The sequence below is a fragment of the Panthera onca genome, chromosome C1, assembly GCF_046562875.1.
Source record: "Panthera onca isolate mPanOnc1 chromosome C1, mPanOnc1 haplotype 2, whole genome shotgun sequence".
Taxonomy (NCBI): Eukaryota; Metazoa; Chordata; class Mammalia; order Carnivora; family Felidae; genus Panthera; species Panthera onca.
Window position 1 is genome coordinate 203188752 of NC_138346.1, and position 24130 is coordinate 203212881.

General features: G+C 43.0%; 1 protein-coding gene across 2 annotated transcripts in view; it reads right to left on the reverse strand.

Moving 5' to 3' along the window:
• Positions 1–16991: 16991 nt before the first annotated feature.
• Positions 16992–24130, reverse strand: part of NCMAP (non-compact myelin associated protein) — a 39367-nt gene continuing 32228 nt past the window's right edge. For both annotated transcript variants that reach the window (XM_060625704.3, XM_060625702.3), the window contains exons 3-4: positions 22768–22852; positions 16992–19760 (exon numbers count right to left, since the gene is read on the reverse strand). In XM_060625704.3, the coding sequence (XP_060481687.2) occupies positions 19619–19760; positions 22768–22852 (227 nt within the window). In that variant the 3' untranslated portion in view covers positions 16992–19618. The remainder of the gene's footprint in view (positions 19761–22767; positions 22853–24130) is intronic.

Sequence of the window (24130 nt, forward strand, 5' to 3'; positions counted from 1 at the left end):
CTCACTCTATCATACCTGGCTTTATTTTTTCTTCATAGCAATTAATAGTATCTGACATTGTTATCTATTTTGTTTACATGCTTACCGTTTTGCCCCCATTAAAAAAAAAAAAGAAGAAACTATGAGTTTCTTGTTCACCATTAAAGCCTTAGTGTCTAGAAGAGTATCTGCCACAGTCTTAGAGCTCAGTAAATATTTGGTGAATAAATGCGTGAGTAAGAGTCAGGACCAGTAACGACAGGCATTTCTACCAATGAGTGAGTCTGTTCTTTGAAATAGTAACCTTTGATTCTATAAGGGGAGTCCACATTGAAAACTCTGTTGAGGCAAATAAGCCTTCTCCCAGCAGGTGCAGTGTAGAAGTACTTGGCAGTGAAGGTATTTGCAGACGCTATCCCCTGCTCACTTTGATGCTGTGCAGATCAAAATGGGTCTTAAAGCCAAGAAGCCATCCCCAGTGAGCCTCTGGTGGTTCTTTGCTAGGTCTGGTCTTTAAGTCCTCAAATATGTTCTGAGCCTCTAAAAGCTAATGGGCAGCCAACCTGAGTGTTGATCCTCTAGGCCCAGAGTCCAAGACTTCTTCATTTCATCAACCACTTTTCCTCATTGTTCATTGATTGCTGTTCCTGATAGAAGTGTTTCACCTGGTCCCTATCCCCTCTGTCCTTTAAAGCCACTGGTCCTGAAGATAACCATCCCTCCAGGAGGTGCATCTTGTGTGATTTTCTCACCCCTTTCAGCTTTTGTTCTCATCTCTACATCTGTCTCTGTCATTTGCTTCTTTCTTTCAGCTCTGCATTTGTGTTTCCTAGATAAAACAGATGAACAGTCTTCACAAAATATCTCAAAAACCAAGTGCAAATTTAGCAAACAAGCCACGGACTAAAATAATCCCATAACTGAAATGAAAATGCCTGATGGATAAAAGCTGATGCGTTTTGCTCTGGAAGGTGTCTTTGAGCACATCAGTGAGTGTATTAGTTACCTATTGCTGAATAACTCCCCAAATTTAGCAACTTGAAACATTAAATATTTGTTATCTATCATGCACTATTTCTGTGCATCAGGAATCCGGAGTGGCTTCTTTGGATGGTTCTGGCTCAAGGTCTTTCAAGAGAATGTAGTCAAGATATTGGCCTAGGTTACAGTCAACTGGGCCTGGAAAATGTGTTTCCAAGAAGGTTCACTCACACGGCTATTGGCATGAGGCCCCAGTTCGTTGCCACAATGACTTCTCCATAGGCTGTTTGGGTGTCTTCATGACCTGGTAGCATCCCCCAGAGCAAATGATCCAAAAGAGAGCAAGACAGAAGCCATGGTGTCTTTTAATGCCTAACTTCAAAAGACACACACCATAGTTTCCACACTATCCTATTGGTGACACAGGTTACTCATAATCAGTTTTGGAGGGGACAGCACAAGAGTGTGGATACTAGCAGCTGCGGATCATTGGGGGCCATCTTGGAGGCTGGCTACTGGGATAAGTATTTGTAAGTTGCAAACGTAGGGGCACCTGGGTGGCTCAGTCAGAAGAGCATGCGACTCTTGATCTCAGGGTTATGAGTTTGAGCCCCACGTTGGGTGTAAAGATTACTTAAATAAATAAAATAAACATAAAAAAGAATATGTAAGCACAAGAGTTTGTATACTTCTAGATTTAGAAAGGATTGCATTCTTTCTCTCTCCTCAGAAACCTTTGCACGTATTCTGTTCCCTTGATCCAGAATCACTGTTCCCTCCCTTCCAGGCTTTGCCTTGCTCTCCCCACCTTGTCCCTCTACCTTTAAACCTTTTTAACTAGCCAGCTCTAATTCTTCCTCTAGGGTTTAATTAATTAATTAATTTTAATGTTTATTTTTGAGAGAGAGAGAGAGAGAGAGACAGCATGAGTGGGGGAGGGGCAGAGAGAGAGAGGGAGACCCAGAATCTGAAGCAGGCTCCAGGCTCTGAGCTGTCAACACAGAGCCTGGCAGGGAGCTTGAACCCACAAACCAAGAGATCATGACCTGAGCCAAAGTCAGATGCTTAACTGTCTGAGTCACCCAGGCGCCCTTCTAATTTAGATGTAATCTCTTCCAGGAAGCGTTTCTGGTAGTGGGACTTAGTACTTGCCATCTGAGTTGTTTTGTTTTGTTTTGTTTTGTTTCCATCTGAGTATCTTTTAGGGGGTTGCTGAGCCCCCAAAACCCCAATGGTAGACCTTCTCAAACAGATTCCTCATATTCTACCTATTAGCATATTTTCCATTATATTCTAATCATGTATGTGTTCATCTCTACTCCTACCCCATCGACCCCCTACCACCACACAAAACTCTTTGAAGGTGGGAACTATGTCTCCTCTCTTTATCATCAGTGCCCAAAACAGAGTTTGACAAATAATAGGTTCTAAGTATATGTGCATCAAATACACACTTTGGCCATATGCACAATAGTTGAGTATTAAAAACAATATTCTGCTAAAGCTGAAGATTGCCATCATAGAGCAAACTTTTGGATACAGAATAAACTTGTATCAGGAAAGTATAAAATTTTAACAACAGCTGTAATTACAACTTTATTGTTAAAGTCTTTAGTAGTCAAATTAAGTCTGGCATTACAGTACAGGCAGGAATAATAGCTTCTTGGCACCATAGTGTTCCTGCACTCACTATAATGCACATTAAAAAAAAAACAAAAAACAACTCTACACCCAACGTGGGACTCAAACTCATGAACCTGAGAACAAGAGTTGAATGCTCCACTGACGGAGCCAGTCGGGTGCCCCTATGCTGCACATTTTTAATACTAAATGGACACTTTATGATTGCTGAATTTCTCATGGCCGTCTCCATTTTATTTTATTGTCATTCATAGTTGCATGACACTTTTATTTACGGCATTTCCATTCTATAACTAATCAGATTCACTATGAGGTTAACTCTACGAAAGCCAGAAATCTCTTGGCAATAAAGGAAAATAAAAGCTTACTTGAATTTGTCATTAATATATCAAGCTGTCAATAATAATATGAAAACAGGGAGGGGGACAAACCATAACAGACTCTTAAATACAGAGAACAAACTGAGGGTTGCTGGAGGGGTTGTGGGTGGGGGGATGGGCTAAATGGCCAAGGAGCATTCCAACACTTGTTGGGATGAGCACTGGGTGTTACATGTGAGTGATGAATCACTAAATTCTATTCCTGAAATCATTATTGCACTATATGTTAACTAATTTGGATGTAAATTTTAAGAAACTAATAAATGAAAAAATATCAAGCTCAAACTATAAGAGATTTCTAGTTGCTTTTGCATATATAAATATCAGCTATGTAAGACATGGACCAACAGTCTGGGATTTTCCGAATCTCACTTTCTGAGTCTAATACAAGATTCACTAGATGGCGTTCTATCCTCTCAGAAGGAAGAGAGCTATCATAAAGACAACTGTGGTTTGGTTGGGTTTTACTGAGCCCTGACTATGTGCTCACCATGTAGTTCGTGGGTATAACAAGGGAGTTTTAAGATAGTCCTCCGGGAGCTTATAATATAGCCAGAAAGATAACAGCAACAGGCACATGTAATAACAACAGTGTAACTGCCTGCTTTGCTTTCCATCACATAGAAAGTTCCCCCACAGATGTTATATTCAGGCACTGTGTTGGCATATTAAAAAAAAAAAAAATTGTTTAATGTTTATATATTTTTTGAGAGGGAGAGAGAGAGATAGGAGAGAATGAGCGGGGGAGGTGCAGAAAGAGAGAGGGAGACACAGAATCCGAAGCAGGCTCCAGGCTCGGAGCTGTCAGCACAGAGCCCGAGGTGGGGCTCGAACTCAAGAACTGTGAGATCATGACCTGAGCCGAAGCCGGACACTTAACCGACTGAGCCACCCAGGTGCCCCTGTGTTGGCATATTTTTTTAATTTTAATTTTAATTTTTACTTTAATTTTTATTTTTTTATTTAAACATTTTTTTTAATGTTTATTTTTGAGAGAGACAGACATGAGTGGGCGAGGGTCAAAGAGGAAGACGCAGAATCTGAAGCAGGCTCCAAGCTCCGAGCTGTCAGCACAGAGCCCGACTCGGGGCCCGAACTCATGAACCGTGAGGTCATGACCTGAGCCGAAGTCGGACTGAGCCACCCAGTGCCCCTGTGTTGGCATGTTTTTAAAAGAGTCAGTCAACCATTTACTTTCTTTCCTTTCCCCTGTCCTTGGGCAGCCAGGAGTGTCTGAGGAATATCACATGTATCCCACCTGGTGTTGGCGGGGAGGTGCTCTTAGCCTGTACTTTGCCCTCAGCTTGCCCCACGATCCCGCGTCAGAGATCACAGCCACGCAGGACAGAAGTCTCCTTCAGTTTACGGATAACTTAGTAAACGGCAAGAAAAGGACAATCTTATCCATAGCCTATTCTCCAGAAACCTGTAGACTCCGTTTCCTGGAGGCCTCCTATCACCCTCATCAAGATGGAAGGGGGTTTAGGTGCTTGCCACGGTGATGGGAGAAACAAAGGCAAATGAAAAATCAAGTTCCCTTACTGCCTACAGCCCATCGAGGAGTCCTTGAAACAGACAGAGTGACCTCCCTCTAGGAGCTCAGCTGCCTCGATGATGACACCTTGCTAGGGGCAAAAGGGAATCTTGGCTTAACATTATCCTGACGCCCCCAGGATCCCGTGAGTGTCCCTAAACACATAAAAATTCCTTTGCAAACCTCCTTTATCATTAGCCCCCAAGTATATATTGGCAATTATACTCCAGGCATATGGCCCCTGATATACATCTGAAGGGTCTCATGACTGAGGTTTCACTAAACAGTAATAAATGACATTTTCCTAACAACACCTACCCCCTCAAGGTCCTGGAAACCTTGTTTCCAAAATTCCTTTGAGACTTATGCTATCCCTAACCGCCTCCCAACCTGAAGGTGTGTAATCAGTCACCCTTCACAGCCTCGGTGCAGCTCTTTCTGTCCTTTCCCCCGTGCTTTTCTTTTTTTTTTTTTTTTATTTATTTTTAATGTTTATTTTTGACAGAGAGAGAGACAGAGCATGAGTGGGGGAGGGGCAGAGAGAGAGGGAGACACAGAATCCAAAGCAGGCTCCAGGCTCCGAGCTGTCAGCACAAAGCCCGACGCGGGGCTCGAACTCAAAGACTGCGAAATCATGATCTGAGCCGAAGTCGGACGCTCAACGGACTGAGCCACCCAGGCGCCCCAATCCCCCGTGCTTTAATAAAATCACCCTTTTGCACCAAAGATGTCTTCAAGAATTCTTTCTTGGCCGTCAGCTCTGAACCCCCACCATCACCCCAAAAACCCCATCATTAGTGCTTTAAACGCATTAGCTAACTCAGTCCTAACAATAATACCTAGTAGGCTGTTGCAGGCTGAATTGTGTCCCCCTACCCCACATTCACATGTTGAAGTCCTCACCCGTTGGTACATCATAATGTGACTGTATTTGGAGATAGAGTCTTTAGAGAGGTAATCAAGTTAAAGTGAGGTCACTAGGTGGGCCTTCATCCAATACGACTGGGTCCTTACATGAGGAAATCAGGACACAGACACACGACAGGAACACCATGCAAAGGTGCAGGGAGAACGCGGCCAACTACAAGCCAAGGAGACAGGCTTCGGAATAAACCAACCCCGCTAACACCTTGACCTTGTACTTCTAGCCTCCAGAATTGTGAGAAAATAAATTTCTGTGGTTCAAATCGCCCAGTCTGTGGTCATCTGTTACAGCAGCTCTTGAAAATTAATACATCGCTATCCCAATTGTAGAAATGAGCAGAAGGAGGCCCAGGAAGGAGAAGCGCGTTGCCTAAAATCACACAGCCCGCATACGACAGAACTCACTTTTAGGGTTTGGTCTGTCTGCTGAGAGTTGGGACCACGACATCACTAATGGCTTATCTGTAGGCGTTTAAGCAAATAGCTGGAGGAGGGAATGTAGCCGGTCATCAAATGCCTCCCAGTCTGCGCCCAAACCGGGTGAAAGAAAGGGAAAGCCAGAGGGGCTTGGGTGAATTTTCTTTGTGTCAGGCCCTGGACCATCAGGGCAGTAGTGGCCCTAAGCGATCAGTGATTCAAATCATTCTTGACTTCATTTAAAATGAGCAACAACTTGGAGTGCCTGGGTGGCTGACTCAGTTAAGCGTCCGACTTCGGCTCAGGTCATGATCTCATGGCCCGTGAGTTCAAGCCCCGCATCGGACTCTGCGCTGACAGCTCAGACCCTGGAGCCCGCTTTGGATTCTGTGTCTCCCTCTCTCTCTCCGCTCCTCTCCCTCTCACGCTCTGTCTCTCTCTGTCTCTGAAAAATAAACAAGCATTTACAAAAAAATTAAAAGCCAACTTTTTGTTCTTAAATTCTTAAAATGTCCATTGACTTTAAAGCATGCTTGCTTGTCCAAAGATACCACAGAGTAAAAAAGACAAGTTGCAAACCGGGAGAAGACATTTGTGACAATGTCACTGTAGCTGAAAAAAGATTCGTAGGTAGAATACGCTCTTTCAAAACGGTCACACGCCAGTAAGAAAAAAGCAGACAACCCAATGGAAAGATGGGCAAAGTCTTGAACCGGCCAGCATTCCACAGAAGAGTCTATCAACCTCTTTAGCGATCTGGGAAATGCAAATCAAGATCACACGATGCCAATTGGTATGGACTGGACTACTTCTTCCACGTTAAGAGGTCTGGTGCAGTATGTTTTTAAAATGGAATTTCAAAGGAAATGGAATGGAGTACAGGTGCATGGCACAAAATAGGTAAAACTTTAAAATTGACTGGAAAGGGACACCTAGGTGGCTCAGTCGGTCGCGTGTCCGTCTTCGGCTAGGCCCGTGTCTGGCTTCAGATCCTCTGTTCCCTTCTCTCCCTGCCCCTCCCCTGCTTGTTCTCTCTCTCTCTCTCTCTCAAAAATAAATAAACATTAAAAAAATTAAATTGAGACTGAAAAAAACAAAACAAGTTGCAAAAGACTATGCACAGTGTGAGCTCATTTATCAAAAAATGAAAAGAAAAAGCTAGCAAAACTCAACAACGTATTGTTTTAGGGAAGCATGCCCTTACGACAAAATTATTTTTAAGGTGAGGAACGTTCAGGAAAGTGGTTCCCCCCGGGGTCAGAATGGAGGAGGAGATAGGGAAAGAACACAGAAGTAAATTATTAAACAGTATTGGTAATGCTCCAACTCTGGAGTTGAGTGGAGAGTGTTCAGAGCCATTTTTTTTTTAATGTTACATATTTTATTTGGTATTTTACAAATATAACACAGTATAGCGGGGGTGGGGGAAACTCCTGGCAATACGGTTAGATTGTTGACAGAAGGACTTCTTAAGAGCTGCTATGCAAAAAGACAATGGAGTAATATTCCAAAGTAATGGAGGAAAAGAACTCTGAAACTAGAATTTTATCTCTAGTTATACTGTCATTTAAATACTCGAGTAAAATAAATATTTACTCAGGGCCTCAGAAATGTTGCCACATAAAAACCTTCTTTGAAATCACTCCTAAAGAAGAGAACTGAATGCAGAAGAAAGCAATGACATATGGGGGGGGGGGGGCGGTGGTAAAGGCGAATAAATGACTTAAACAATTTTATTAGTGTCTAAAAACTTGAACTCTTCCCCACCCCACCCCCCCCAAAAATCTAAAATATCACAGATTCTAGAACTAAAACTCTAAGTGCCCTTTCTTGGTAATCAGAGAAATTCAAACAAAAGCAGCAATTAGATAATATTTTATAACCATAATATTGCCAAAAAATTAGAAACCCAAGATAATTCAAAGGGCCCATAAGGATATGGAGGAAACAGGGTATTTTCCACTAATTGCTGATGGAGGTAGAAACTGTGTGTGCTTTTGCCCTGTTTATACCTGGAGGTAGAAACTGTGTGCCTTTCTAAAAGGCAGGCCTTCTGGCTGTACTTAGTCAAATTGAATATAATGTGTGTTCTATGACTCAGCAATTCTACGCCAAGGCATAAAAATGTTCCCCCTTCTCCACCCCCATACCAAAAAGACCTCACATACAGATGAGTAAGGGTGTATATTTGAGAATGTTTCTCTTATTTTGTGTGTGTAGTTGGATCTGGAGGCAAACTGTGTAGATGATGGATGAGAAGGGGCGCCTGGGTGGCTCAGTGGGTTAAGCGTCCGACTTCAGCTCAGGTCATGATCTCCCCGTCCGTGAGTTCGGCTTAGGTCACGATCTCACAGTCCGTGAGTTCGAGCCCTGTGTCAGGCTCTGTGCTGACAGCTCAGAGCCTGGAACCTGCTTCAGATCTTCTGTCCCCTGTCTCTCTGTCCTTCCCCTGCTCACTCTCTCTGTCTCTCTTAAAAAATCAATACATACAACTTAAAAAAAAAAAAAAGAACACTGTATTTTTTTAAAGGCACATTCATTCATTCAATTATGGATTCGTTAAGTATTTTCTCATTATTTGTTATGTGAGGCACCACCCTTGACATTGGGAATACAGCAGCAAACAACAAAATTCTGGTTTTTATGGAGCTTCTATTGCAAGAAGACAGATAATCAGGAAAAATTAATGAGGTACACGAGACGGACACTGTTGATGAACAAGATGTACTGTTTTGACAAAGGGTGGCCATGAAAGTCCTCTCTGATAAAGTGACCTTTGAGTCTGCTTTGAGAGGAGGAGCCACACTGTGGCTAGGTGGAGGAGGAGAATTCCAGGCAAAGAGAACAGTAGGTGCAAAGGTCCTGAGATGGGCGTGTGTTTGACATGTTTTAGAAGCATTAAGGAGATCAGTGTGTGGCTGGAGTGGAGTGAGGGAGGGAGGTACAGGAAGTGAGAGAGGTTACGGTGGCTGGGATTTTGCTTGGAATGAAATGAGAATCCTTTAGAGGCTTTTTAGCAGGGGACTGAAGCGATCCAGCTTAGATCATCGTGGTTACTGTGCAGAGGCAAGACTAGAGGCCAGAAGAGCAGGGAGGAGGCTATTACAGTGACCCAGGACAGAGGTGATGGTGATTTAGAGTAGGGTTATGGAAAAGATGTCAAAGGTGAAAGGAAAAGAAAAGAGAAGAAAAGAAAAGAAAGAGAAGAAGAGAAGAGAAGAGAAGAGAAAAAAAAGAAGAAAAGAAAGAGAAAAAAAAGAAGAGAAAAGAAAAAAAAGCTTCAGGAGAGTATCTTTAAGGACTAGGGATAGGGAATACCTCTTGAAACAAGATGGTTTTAAAAGTGCTAGCCATAAAAAAAAAAGACATTGATAAATATGACTACAGTCTGTTCATCAAAAGATACCACAAAGAGGAAAAAGACAAGTTGCAAAGTGGGAAAAGATACACAATTTAAAAATAGAGCAGATGATTTATTAATGGGTGGGTGTGAGAGAAAGAAAAGAATCAGGGATGTGGCTGAGGGTTTGGGCCTGAACAACTGGGAGAACCGAGTTGCTCTTCACAGGATGGGAAAGACTGGGGAGAAGTAGCTTTAGGTGGAAAAGCAAGAGTTTGCTTTGGGCTGTTTGAGATACGCGTTAGATATCCAAGTGGCGCTATTACGTGGTTCGTTGGCCATTTATGTCTAGAATCTGGGGAGAGGTCCGATGATGCTCAGTTGAGAGTTGCGGCATATAGATGGTACTTACATCACGGGATCAGAGGAAGTCACCAAGAGAGTGAGGACAGACGGCAAAGAAGTCTGAGACCAAGCCCTGAGGCGCTCGTCATTCAGAAGTTAGGAAGGTGGGGGCACCTGGGTGGCTCAGTCAGTTGGGCGCCTGACTTCAGATCAGGTCATGATCTCACGGTTTGTGGGTTCAAGCCCTGCATCGGGCTCTGTGCTAATGGCTCAGAGCCTGGGGCCTGCTCGGACTCTGTGTGTCCCTCTCTCTCTGCCCCTCCCCTACTTGTGCTGTCTCTGTGTGTGTGTGTGTCTCTCTCTCAAGAATAAATAAACATTAAAAGAAGAAGAAGAAGAAGAAGAAGAAGAAGAAGAAGAAGAAAGGAAGGAAGGAAGGAAGGGAGGAGCCAGCACGGGAGATGGGGAAGGAATGGTCGCTGAGGGCAGAACTAAGAGAGGGAAGGGTCCTGGGGGCCAAGTGAGAAAGTATTTCCAGCAGGAAGGAGTGATAGGCCATCCCTCATCCTGCTGTGAATAGAGGAGATGAACAAGGAGTAGATCTGGCAAGGATAATTTCTGTTTTTATTAAAACAATTTTTTTTTAATGTTTATTTATTTTTGAGAGAGAGAGCACGGGCGGGGAAGGGGCAGATAAAGAGGGAGGCACAGAATCTGAAGTGGGCTTCAGGCTCTGTGCCGACAGCTCGGAGCCTGGAGCCTGCCTCGGATTCTGCATCTCCCTCTCTCTCTCTCTCTGCCCCTCCCCTGCTTGTGCTCTGTCTCTCTCTGTCTCTCAGAAATAAATAAATGTGTAAAATATTTTTTGTAAATCTCTTTCACTTTCAAGTGACTACCAAGGCAAGAACTGGAAAGCTGCCAAGAAGGAATAAGTTGGTAATTACATTTCTCGGAGATCAATTAAGGCATCACAGCATTCTTGAAGGGGCCCCACTAAAATTCATTCAAGAGGAGATTTTGAGCCGGGAGGGAACGCTCTCTGACAGTGCCTGGGCTGTCCCCAGACCGAGGGGTTCATATCACTAGAGATCTGAAGGTCAGTCATGTTTCTACCTGCTTCACCCAAACGTGGGCTGACTGTCAGAGTCCGGGACAGTACTATCTGTTCAACCACAGCAGTTTTCTTCTTTGCCAGGAAATTTTCTGTGCAGGGAATGGGTGTCTTGGGACAAAAGGCTACAGAGCTGACACAATGCCCCTGCTGTGTGCTCCCATCCAGTGGGCCCCAGGCCATTCCTGGAGACATTTTTGTTGGGTTACTGCACACCCACGAAGAGCTACTTGAAAAAGGGAAAAGCACAAAGCTTTACAATTAGAGGGCTATTTAGAAAAAGCATTTAAAAACTAACAGATACACAGATGCGCCTGTTACTTCTTGCAATGGACTCGAAATTGTTCTCCCGGCCTCCAGTCTCTCCCACGCCAACCCATTCTGCACACTATAGCAGGATTAGTCTCCCGAAAGCACAGATCTGATCTTGTCACTCCAATGCTCAAGCACCTTCAATGGCTCCCCGCTGCCTTTAAAATAACCACGCATTGAAGATCCTTCATACTGGAACCTCTCTTCTCTTCCCCGCCCATCTCCCACTGCTCGCTTGGACCTGTGCTAGGCTAAAGCTTCTCTGCAGCAGGGTTCTCGCTCTCTCTTTCTAAATTTCCACTCTTCCCTGGACTCACTCCAGTTCAATCTTTTGCTCTTAGTTTACATGTTATTTCTTCTGGGGAGCTCCGCTCCCTACCTATCAAACTCCGAGCTGAACTAGGTACTCCAGCGAGAGGCTTCTATAAAACCCTGAAATTCCTCCTGTCGCAAAACTGGTGGTTCCAAATTGTATTCGTCTGCTTAATTGTTTGTCTTCCCTGCTACACGGTAAGTTCTGCGAGGTCAGGGACCATATCCATCTTGCTTACCGCTGGATCTCCAGGCTCTGCTATGGACTCATGAATGCAAGCAATCAAGAAAGAGCAAGTGAACTGAACAGTCTTCCTTGACGCCCAAGTTTTTCTTTCCCCTACCTGACCATTCCTGTCCATAAAATTCCTACCCAAACCACATGTACTCAGTCCCTTGATTCATGAGAAAGTTCATGCTGCAGTAAAGCACCGGAAGAATGGTGTTCTCAAAAAACATTTCTGGGTCAATAGGACGTCTATATGGAAGAAATGAATCTTGACTTTGCCTTGCACACACACCAAAAACAATTTCAGGTGGACTGTATATTTAAATAGGAAAAGTAAAGTACTAAGACTTTTGGAAGAAAACGTATGGGAAAAAAAAAATCTTCAAAACCTTTAGGTAGGCAACGATTTCTGAAACAGGATACAAAAAGTCCTTAAACAGGATACAAAAAAGGAAAACACTGGTAAATTATCATTCACGTTAAAAACTTATTTTCATTAGGGGCGCCTGGGTGGCACAGTTGTTTAGGCGACCAACTTCGGCTCAGGTCATGATCTCGCGGTTTGTGAGTTCGAGCCCCAGGTCGGGCTCTGTGCTGACAGCTCAGAGCCTGGAGCCTGTTTCAGGTTCTGTGTCTCCCCGTCTCTCTACCCTTCCCCTGCTCATGCTCTGCGTCTCTCTGTCTCTCAATAATAAACGTTAAAATTTTTTTTTTAACTTATTTTCATTAAAACACACCAGTAAGCGAATTAGCAAGGCAGACACAATAGAGAAATAACAATCAACAGAACCAAAAGTCAGTTCTTTATAACAATTAATAAAATTGACAAAACTTTAGATGAACTAAGAAAAAAAAAAGGCTCAAATTACTAAAATCAGAAATGAAAGAGGAAACATCACTATTGATCTTTCAGAAATGAAAAGAATTAGAATACTATAAAAAATTGTATGCCAACAAACTAACTACCTGGAGGGAATGGACAAATTCCTAAAAAGACATGAATTACCAAACTGAAGAAGATATAGAAAATCTGAATAAATCTACAAGTAAAGTGATTGAATTAGTAATAGTAATTAAAAAACAACAGCAACAACTTCCAACAAAGAAAAGCCCAGACCCAAATAATCAGATGTCCTCACTGGTAAATTCTACCAAATGTCTAAATAATTAACATCAACCCTTTCAAAAAACAGAAGAGGAAACACCTGCCAACTCACTCTATGAGGACAGTATTATTCTGGTCCCAAAACAAAGACACCAGAAGAAAATTATAGACAACATCTCTTAGAATACAGATGCAAAAATTCTTAACAAAATACTGCAAAAAGGATCTAGCAACAAACATATAAAAAGGATCTTACACCACGATTGAAATTTATTCCAGGAATGGGAGTTTGGTTTAACATATGAAAATCCATCAATGTAGTATATACGCCATATTAATAAAGGACAAAAACAATATAGTCATCTTACAGATACAGAAAATCATTTGACAAAATTCAACTCCCTTTCCTGATAAAAATACTTAAGCTAGGAATACGAGTAAACTTCCTCAATGTAACGACGGCCATCTATGAACACAGCTAACGTCATACTTAATGGTGAAAGACTGGCTGTTTTCCCCCTGAGACCAGGAAGAAGACAAAGATGTCTGCTCCCAATCCCTACATTCAAAATAGTACTGGAAGTTTTAACCAGAGCAGTTAGGCAAGAACAAGAGATGAAAAGCGTCCAAACTGTAAAGGAAGAGGTAAAATGATCTCTATTCACAACGGCATGATCTTATATGTAGAAACCCTAAAGATGTTACACAAAACACTATCAGAGCTAATAAACAAATTCAGCAAAGTTGCAGGATATGAAATCAACACACAAAAAATCAGTTGGATTTCTACACACTGGCAATTAACAACCTAAAAAGGAAATTAAGAAAACAATTTCATTTATAATAGCATCAAAAACAATCAAACACTGGGATAAATTTAACAAAATGAGTGTAAGACTTACACAACGAAAACTACAAATTTCATTGAAAAAACTTAAAGAAGACCAAAATAAATGGAAAAGCATCCCATATTTATGGATCAGAAGGTTTAATAGTATTAAGATGGCAATACTCCCCAAAATGACCTACAAGCTCAATGCAGTCCCTATCAAAATCTCAGCTGCCATTTTTGAAAAATTGACAAGCTAATACTAAAATTCATGTAGACATGTAAGGGACCCAGAATAGCCAAAATATCTTGGGCAAGAAAAAAAAAAGTTGGAGGACTCACCCTTCCAGATTCCAAAACTTGCTACATATCAAGACAGTATGGTACTGGCATAAGAATGGAAATATAGATCAATGAAATAGAATTCAGAGTCCAGAAATAAACCCTTGTATTTATGGTCAATTAATTTTTGACAAGGATACCAAGTCAATTAAATGGGGCTAAAATAGTCTTTTCTTTTTTTTTTCAACGTTTTTTTTTTTTATTTATTTTTGAGACAGAGAGAGACAGAGCATGAACGGGGGAGGGGCAGAGAGAGAGGGAGACACAGAATCGGAAGCAGGCTCCAGGCTCCGAGCCATCAGCCCAGAGCCCGACGCGGGGCTCGAACTCAGGGACCGCGAGATCGTGACCTGAGCTGAAGTCGGCCGCTTAACCGACTGAGCTACCCAGGAGCCCCTAAAATAGTCTTTTCAACAAATAGCGTTGGAACAATTGTATATCCATGTGCAAAAGATGAAACTGAATACCTGTCTCACACCATATACAAAACTTAATTCAAATTGGGTCATATCATTAATTTAAGAACTAAAACCATAAAAGTCTTCTAAGAAAACATAGGAGTAAATATTCATGACCTTGGATTAGGCAGTGGTTTCTTAAATACGATACCAAAAGCACAAGTGACAACAGGAAAAAAAGATAAATTGAGTTTTATCAAAATGAAAAACTTTTGTGCTACAAACGTGAAAGTTAAAGAAAGTGAAAAGGCAACCCACAAAATGGCAGAAAACGATCGCAGATCATAAATCTGGTAAGGGATTTGTAACCAGAATATATAAAGATTTCTTAAAGGTCAACAATATTCATTTAAAAACCCCAAATAACCCAATTTAAAAATGGGCAAAGGATGTGAATAGGCATTTCTTCAAAAGTGATATAAAATGGCCAATGTGCATATGAAAAGACACCATTAATCTAAACTAAGACATCATTAGTCATTAGGGAAAATTCAGGTTGAAATCATAATGAGATACCATTCCATAACCACAAGTACGGCTGCAGTAAAATAAAAAAAAGATGGACAATAAAATGTTGGCAAGGATGTGGAGCTGTTGGAACCCTCATAGGGCTGGTGGAAACATACTTCGGAAACCAAGTTTGGCATTCTCTTAAAAGATTAAACAGAGTTATCCCATAATGCAGCGATTCTACCGCTAAGGTAAATGCCCGAGAGAAATGAAACGTCTACACCAAACTTGTAAATGAATGTCCACGGCAGCATTATTCACAATAGCAAAAAAAGTAGAAACAATCCAAATGTCCGTCACCTGGAGAATGGATAAACAAACTGTGGGATAGCCGTATAATGGCATAAAATTCATCCACCACAAGGAATGGAGTCCTGTTTCATGCCACAACATGGATGGATCTCGAAAACATTAAGCTGAGTGAAAGAAGCCAGTCATAAAAGGGCACGTATTATATGACTCCATTTATATGAAATGTCCAGAATAGGAAAGTCCATAGAGACAAAACGTAGATTAGTGGTTGTCAGGGTCTGGGGAGAGGGGACAATGGGAAGTATTTGCTAATGGGTATGGAGTTTGTGATGAAAGTTTTCTGGAATTTGATTCGTGGTGATGGCGGCACAGCTCCGTGAATACACTCACAACCACCCACTTGTATATTTTTAAAGGGTAAGCCTGATGGCATGCAAATTATATCTCAATAAAGCTGTTATTTGAAAAATGGTAACGGGGGCACCTGGGTGGCTCAGGCAGGTAAGCGTCCAACTTTGGCTCAGGTCACCATCTCACGGCTCACGGGTTGGGCTCTGGGCTGACAGCCCAGAGCCTGGAGCCTGCTTCCGATTCTGTGTCTCTCTGCCTCTCCCCATGCTCCAGCTCTCTCTCCCCCTCTCTCAACAATAAGTAAACATTAAAATTTTTTTTTAAAAATCCTACCCATTCTTCCAGGTCCTTTTAAATACTTCCTCGTTGACAGTCACAAAGTCTCCGAGATACATGTGATTGGAGGCAACTCTACCTTGTCAACATAGCACTCTGTGGACCCCTTGATCACTTAGCCTCAGCCGGAAGCATGTGTAAGGAAAGAGCGAGAGCTTTGAAGACCCGGGTCCTCGTGCCAGCCACTTCCGAGGTGGGTGGCCATGAGCAAGCCACACAGTACTTAGGTACAAGCAGCAGGAAGGGAGTGCTGATGTAAGCAGAGGAGGGAATGAGCAAGTTGCTGGAATTGCCAGAAGGCTAGAACCTTCACTGGTATGTCAGGTATGGTGCCTAAAGTCATACTAAAGAACCAGTTTGGTACAGACACCGTGGCTGCTGTGGTCAAACTAAGCTCACGTGGCCAACTCCGTGGACACTGGCCTGGACTCAAGAATGAGGCTGCCGTTGCCGCCAGAACCCCTGATGTGGCGGCCTCTCGCAAGGCCACGTGCCAACACACCAGCCCAGAGCATATGTCGCACGAGGCGTATCCCTGGATGTCACCAACTTCTCGATTCAAAGTCCATGGCGGGAGTGCCCCCGATCAGCAAGGCCTGGGCGCTGTGCCCTCACCCTAGCAGCAGGGGACTCCAGGAAAATGAGTGTTTGTCCTCTACAGCTTTAGCAGGAGGTGTTCTTGCCTCTTAAAGTAGTGGATGCTCCAAACGCAAGAATGGCCACCAAAAGAGTGACACACGTCCACGGCATCACCCAATGACAAGCTACCTCCCTGAGCCCGTTTCCTTATCCAAAAAAATAGAAATAATGATGGCTCCTACGCATGGGAGTTGTGTTTAGAGGAGCTGGTGGGTATAAAATGACTATATATATATATATATATATATATATAGGCACACACACACACACACACACACACACACACACACACTTATATACCTGGTACACATTAGGGAGGAGCTCAGTTAACGGTAAACATCATTATTAGATAGGACTTAGATTGCATTCTAATATGTCTACTTCTCTCTCAGCGGTCCCCAAACTTTGACACCTTAGTTCGTCTCGTGTTTAACAGCAGGCTTTCAAATGAGATTCCTTTTCTAATAGTTAATCAAATTAACGAGTTTCCTAACTCACAGAAGGCCTGGCAGCCCACCCTTTCCATCGGCCTTTAGGAGCGACGGCACAGTTTCAAAACAGCTCAGGCTTCCCTGCAGAACCCTATTTACAGTGTCAGGGAAAGGGAGTTCCTAGGAAAGGTATTTGTTAACTCTAAATGAAATCGAAGTCAACTCAAGGAATGTTTGGTTTGAACCTCTTTATTTTTAGACATTTTTCTTTAGATGTTTAGTATCTTTTATTGACTCCGTGGCCCAATAAGGCAGCATCTGCGCTGTTAGGAAATGCACCTGTCAGAAATGAAATAACTCTGCGGTGTTGCAAGATCCCTGTCTCGGGAGACCGGCTGCAGACTCTTTGAGAACGGGGACCATGACTTGATGTGTTTAGTGGCACCTCAACTTCCACACAGGGGCCCATAAAGGATTACTGAGTTATCTCCATTAGTTAAAAACAAAACACTAAAACCCTTTTCTTGGTCTTCCTCTTTCCTCTTTCCCTCTCCCCCCTCCTTCACTTCCAAGCTTTCATTTAGCAGAACAACATAGACCAGAGGATAATTCCTCTGGTCGGAATTACTAGATTTCACTATGGGCAGAAGAGTTTGGTTTTAGGGCTGGAACATTCCCAACGTCTTTTTTTTTTTTAAAGCAGAATATCTCTGGGAAACGTATCTATTTGGGGTTTGAGCCCTTAAGGAAATGGCTTTGCCCTGGTTGGATGCCATTCTACCCCTTGCTCCTTGGGGAAAATGTTAGGGGAAATGAGATGAGAATCTTTAGGGCTTCCATGGGCTTAGAAAGGGGTCCTTTGGCTCCAATCATGGAAGCCCAAAGGAGGCTACCAGAATGGCTTTGTCCCCGCTGTTAGTTTGGAAGCTAGATTCCTGACTTCGGCTCAGACACATGGACCCAGCCTGTCCTCCTTTTGTTTGGCTCACACTCTTGTGTTTTGAGCCAGGAGGTTAGGGAATAATTTGGTACAACAGAGAGAGAGGGACTTCGGAGTCGAAGAGACGTGAGTTTGAGTCCTGTCTTTGCAACTTAATAGCTGTGGGACTTTGGGCAAGTACCTTTCTCCTTGAGTTTGCAATTCTCAGCTGCAAACAGAAAAAAATAATACCTCCCAGGATTATTAGGAAAAATAAATCCTATGGGACAATTTATGTGAAAGCATCTTGCCAAGGACCTGGTACTTGATGGATATTTAAACACAGTAGGGACAAATGTTGTCTGGGGAGGAAGAATTTGCAAGCATTTTTCCAGACATATTCAAGCGAGCATTTTTATCGTGGGATGGCAGGACTCTGTGACCCTGGGTCAGTCTTCTTACCTTCCTGACCCTCGATTTCCCCTCAAAGGAGATTTCTGACTCCAAGAGGGAGACACTCCTAGAATGTGAGGTTAAAGGGCAGCGTGTGTTACTTTCTAGAACAGGATAAGGATTTATTACCTTGCTTCCAAGATGCCTTCAACGGTAAGATGCACAACTGGTTAAAAACCAGCTTTTTGAGAGAGAAAAAGTACAACTACGTTAACGGACCCATCGATTTTAAGACATATTCTGACTGCAATAAACAATGCTGGCTGTCATTTATTAAGCATCTGTTGGTGCTGTGCACTACCCCAGGTGCTTCACTATGTCCGTGGCTGATTATAGTAACCCCGGGGGGGGGCAGATGTCATCATTCCCACTTTGGGGTTAGCAAACCGACTATGGAGCGCTCAAGTCACTCTTCCAAGGCCACACGACCAGGGGGCAGGTCTTGGGAGACAAGTCTTCTTAATCTCAAAAATGCTTTCCCCTCTCAACAGATTGTTCTCCAGGCTAAAGAGTCGAAAAGATCAGCTCTGTGCAGAGACACGGTGTGCGAATGTGGTGCTGAGAACGTGCCCTGAATCTCTGCAAGGTGACCGGGAAGGGCGCAGGTAACATACACGGGGCTGTAATCTTATCAGTCTCTAATACTGCTCCTTGGAAGGAAGGTTTACCCGGACAGAGAGGACTGCTGGGAATCCAGATAGAGGAGAGCCAGGAAATGAGGCTGAGTCAGGCTAAACGCAGCCCCAAAGGGAGAAGAGGGGCTCTGACTAGCCCCAGACTCATTCAAGGCCCAGCGACACAGCAATAAGCTTTTGCCCTAGAGGCCATCATTCCTGGAGTTCACCCTAGTCCCTCTCGGACTCTTTACAAATGAAGTAGAAACCTTTCAAGAAGAATTTAGTTTCTCCCATAGCGTTTCTTAAAGAGGGTGAAACGTGCCGACCGGTTGTCATGAGCTAGCTAGCGGTCATCCAGTACTGGAACAAGTTATAAATTAACAAGCTGGTTTTCTGGTTAGTTAGCCCAAGTTAGTTCCCCTGTGCCTGATTAATGGGACTGAATACTTTGCTCTGCAAAGCCGTGGATATAGATGGCACTCATTCTGATCTGACCCCAGTGGCAGACCCTGTTGTACACTCGGGGGCATGCCCTAACCCCTGCCTCCTGACCAGAAGACTCCTGGGCTATCCGTCTGTCTGTCTGTCTGTCTAGCAACTGTGTTTGGGGAAGACAGCCACATCCATTTCAGTGGATTCCCAACCTGGGTCTACCTCATCAGATCGCAAAAGAATGTTCCATAGCTTTTTGTAAGGGGGGGCAATAGGGATATGGACATAGCCAGGGTGGTGCGGGGCGGGACAGGGTATAAGAGACGCCCCTGTCGACCAGAAGGAACTCATAATGAAGCTGCCAGAGGAGAAATGTGCTTCTGGGTCTTGACGGGAGAAGGCTCTTTGGATGGTGGCCAAGATAGCACCAGGGTGGGGGTCACCGAGTCTCCATGTGGACGTCAACAGGGCTGAAGGTCACAGTTGCAGGGTGTTGGCTGCTGTTGCTGTTTGGGCCCAAGGCAGAAGGGGAGGATGGCCTGGGCCCCTTGGGTTCCAGTTCCCGCCTTGTCCTCATTTTCCTGGAACGAGATACGCATGCATGTTGGAGTCTTCTGCCCCATGGACTCAATGATTTTGGCTCTGACGGGATTAACGTGGGTCATCGTTAAATCACATAGCTTGATGGCCAACTACAGAATTTTGCAAGTGGGAGGGACCTTAGACTTCAGCTCGTCTGACCCTTCCATTTTTTGTGTAACCTAGATTAGATATTTAATTGTATTTTTTTCCCCTGTTAACGAATGGTGTCAGATAGGTGACTATTCTTAGAGACGAAATGAAGACGTTATGGTTTTTTTTCTGTCCAAAGTCGTAGCGTGAGTTACATTTTGCAGTTTCATTGTGCTTCCCAAGTTTATTGCTAGAAATATTTGAGAACTTTTTACGTAGTTGAAAAGAGAATGGACTCAAAACGTATATCCAGTCTTTCATTTTATATGCCAGAAAATGCAGTGACTGGCAACAATCATTAATTCTAATGTCTGCATGAAATTTCATCTTGTTGACTTAACATAATTCTTTTTTTTTTTTTAATTTCAAATGCTCAGAAAAGTTGCACAAACAGTACAATTAGTATCTGAATATCCTTCATGGAACAATTTTCTGATGGCTAGCAGTTTGCCACATTTGCCTTCTCTCTCTCCTGCCCCCCTCTCTCCATTCACACACACACACACACACACACACACACACGCGCGCGCGCGCGCGCGCGCACGGTTGTTTTTTTTAAATCATGAACCATTTGAGTTAGTTGCAAAGGTCGTGCCACTTCACCCCTAAATATTCCTCAAAACAATGGCATTCTCGATGTAATCATCACTCAGTTATCACACTTGGAGAGCCTTCCACTTTAAAGATGACATAATCAGGGCGCCTGGATGGCTCAGTCGGACAAGCACCAGACTCCTGATCTCGGCTCAGGTCATGATCTCACAGTTCATGAGATGGAGCCCCGCATCAGGATCCTCGATGAAAGTGCGGAGGCTGCTTGGGATTCTTTTTCTCTCCCTCTTTCTTCCCCTCCCCTGCTGCTTGTGTGTTCTCTCTCTCTCTCTCTCTTCCCCCCGCTCTCTCTCAGAATAAATAAATAAACTTTAAAAAATAAAGATGACAAAATTGAGGCACAGAGAGGTTAAATGCCTTGGCTGCCTTTAAGAGACCAAAGACTGAACCCTGGTCTCTCCATTTCAGCCCAGGCATCACTGTAAACTGGTGACTAGAGTCTCCATCCAAATCACACTCCAGAAAACAGACTCAGAGCGCCAGCAATGATGGAAAGGAATGAAGGGCAGACATTGTGGTTTGATGCCACTTCCTGGTCTGGGATGGATCCAAATTGCAATACCCACCCCCCCCCCCAAATATTAATAATAACTCATTAAGTGTTATTATTACATGTAATGGTGGGAGCATTTTCTTTGAAACCACACGTACTAGCTTTGAATCCCAACTCTGTCACGGAGGGCTGAGTAGTTAGCTCATTTCCTGGTGCCTGTTTCACACCTACAAAATTGGGGGGTATAAAATTACCCCCTTGTGGGGTTGTTGTGGGGGATTAAATGAGTTAATACATACAAGGAGCTTGGAATCATGCCTGGCACATATTAAGAGATCAATATATGTTATATAATATATATGAGATATATATTATATAAAATATATACATAATATATAATATAAAACATATAATACATGTTTTATAAATAACATTAACATTATTATAAAAACAATGCATCTTGGGGCACCTGGGTGGCTCAGTCGGTTAAGCGACTGACTTCAGCTCAGGTCATGATCTCGCGGTTTGTGGGTTCAAACCCCACATCAGGCTCTGCGCTGATAGCTCAGAGCCTGAAGCCTGCTTCGGATTCTGTGTCTCCCTCTCTCTCTGCCCCTCCCCTGCTCACGCTCTCTCTTTCCTTCAAAAATAAGTAAACATTTAAAAATAAATAAATAAAAACAATGCATGTTTACACCTCCTCGAAAATAAATAAATATATGCACCTCTGCAAAAACCAACCAATGAACCAAATAGCAATCCCATTGTGCAGACACACTGGTTGTCAATACTTTGCTGTGTATCGTTTGAATGTTTCTTGAGTGTGTGTGTGTAATCCACATGTATAGTCATAACGTATACATTATTTTTGTAAACTGACGATATACTGTAAATGGTTGTCCTCATCAATAAAACTGTTCTATAATATCTTTTTTTTTTTTTAACGGCTTCCAAGTCTGCTATGATGTGGTTGTGTTTATAGTCTCTTTATTTTAATTTCTTGCCTGGAAAGAATACCTTCTAGCAAAGTTGCGACTTAGAGGTGCTAACACATAAGGTGATAACACAACATTTATTCTTTATTTAAAAACATTTTTTTAATGTTTGTTTGTTCTTAAGAGAGAGAATGACAGAGCCTGAGCAGGGGAGGGGCAGAGAGAGAGGGAGACAGAGAATCTGAAGCAGACTCCAGGCTCTGAGCTGTCAGCACAGAGCCCGACGTGGGGCTTGAACCCATGAACCGTGAGATCATGACCTGAGCTGAAGTTGGATGCATAACCGACGGAGTCACCCGGGCGCCCCAACATTTATTCTTTATGAAATCAAATTATATTTTGTCTTATTTGGTCCCAGAAAGTGGAGCTGGGGGTACAGGCATGCCAGTATTTGAAACCTCAACTACTTACGTAGTCTGCTCAACACAACCTAGCAGAAGGCTCCCTGAGAGAAAAGGATTGAAATATTCCTCTATTACTGTAAGTTACATACGAGGGCTTCCCACAGTGCTCAAGGCCATTATCATTGTCATTTTGATTATTATATGTAAAAAATATTTCTCCAGATGCAAAAATATTACCATGAGGTTTCTACAGCAGAACAGATGTCAAAAAAGGATACCCAAAGGGTTAGAGCGCTTGACGACGGACTTAGGGATACCGCTGGGCACGCGACTGGCACTCACAGTGTCAGTTCCCATTCATTCTGACATCACCGACGGGACAAGACCATCTAGAGCCCAGGGCGTCCCGTACCTGTTGTACATCTTCAGCAGGATCAGAATCACAGTGAAGATGATAATGACAATCACGACAATGGCAGCAACGATGGCTCCGGAACCTACGAGGAGAGGGGTGGAAATGGCAAACGTGTGAACTGAAATAAAGAGAAGTGTTCAGAGACTGGCAGGGGAGCTTACACAGGGCATACTGCATCCTCATTGGATCAAGGGGGGCAGAGAATGTGATGCCCTGGGACCCTGACTGCTGACCCCAGGACAGAGACATGCATATCTACAGGGGCAGAGTACCCCTACCCCCAATGGGGCTTGAGGGCAGGGTCCTCAGCACATCACCTGCCAAAATTCTGTCTCAGGCCATCCTGTTGTTATCAGTCCTAACATAGCATCAAGCTTCCTGTGTCAACAGGCAAGCAAAGCGCCTGTCCCTCTTCTTGATGGCACAAAAGTAATATGTGATTTTTGTAGTTATATTTTGAAAATATAAATACAAGCAAAAAAAAGGGTGGGGGAGGATAAAGAACTCTTCGCCCCAGGAACTGTTGATCATCTACACATATGGACGTTCTCCAGTGTGATCATGTATACGCATGTATGCATATTAAATACCTATCTACCTGGTCTTTTTTGAATAAAGGTATTAATCCTATGTCTGAAAATCCACCTCAAGGAAGTAGTCATAAAAGTGGGAAAATGTGCACTTGATAAAAATGGAACAATGTTCCATACACAGTTTTACAACACTATCCTAATCATCTTTCCATGCAGTTGCATTTTTTCCATGACTTTTGATGGTTATGTAGCACTCCATTGTTTGGACTCGTTTACCAATTCTCTATTAAGCATATTTATGTTGTTTTCAATTTTACCCTATTAAAAACAAGGCTATGGTGAATGTCCTTGTAGCTTAATATCTCAGATTCTAATTTCAATATCAATGCCCACGCCCAATGTCCACCTCTAAGTCCATGTTCAAGATCAACATGCTTGTCAGAATTGCTATTGAAAATACAAAAAAAAAAAAAAAAAAAAAAAACCACAAAGGGGGAGTCATACTTTAGGCCAATCTATTTGATTCTGGGGAGTTTATCTTAGGGGATAATCCTAAATACAGAAAAAGCTAGATGAATGACGATGTTAGTTACGATACTATTTATATTCCAGATATAGGACTGCTGTGAGAGGTCAGAACAGCAGATTCCCTTGAGCAGGTGGGGATCGTGTGGCAAGGGGTGCTGGGACTTCTGGGAAACTGGTGGTGGTTCGTTTCTTGATCTGGGGGCTGGTTACACAAGCGTGTTCACTTTGTGAAAATTCATCCAGCTGTGCACTTAGGATTCATGCATTTTTTTTGGAAGGTATGCAATGCTCTTATAAAA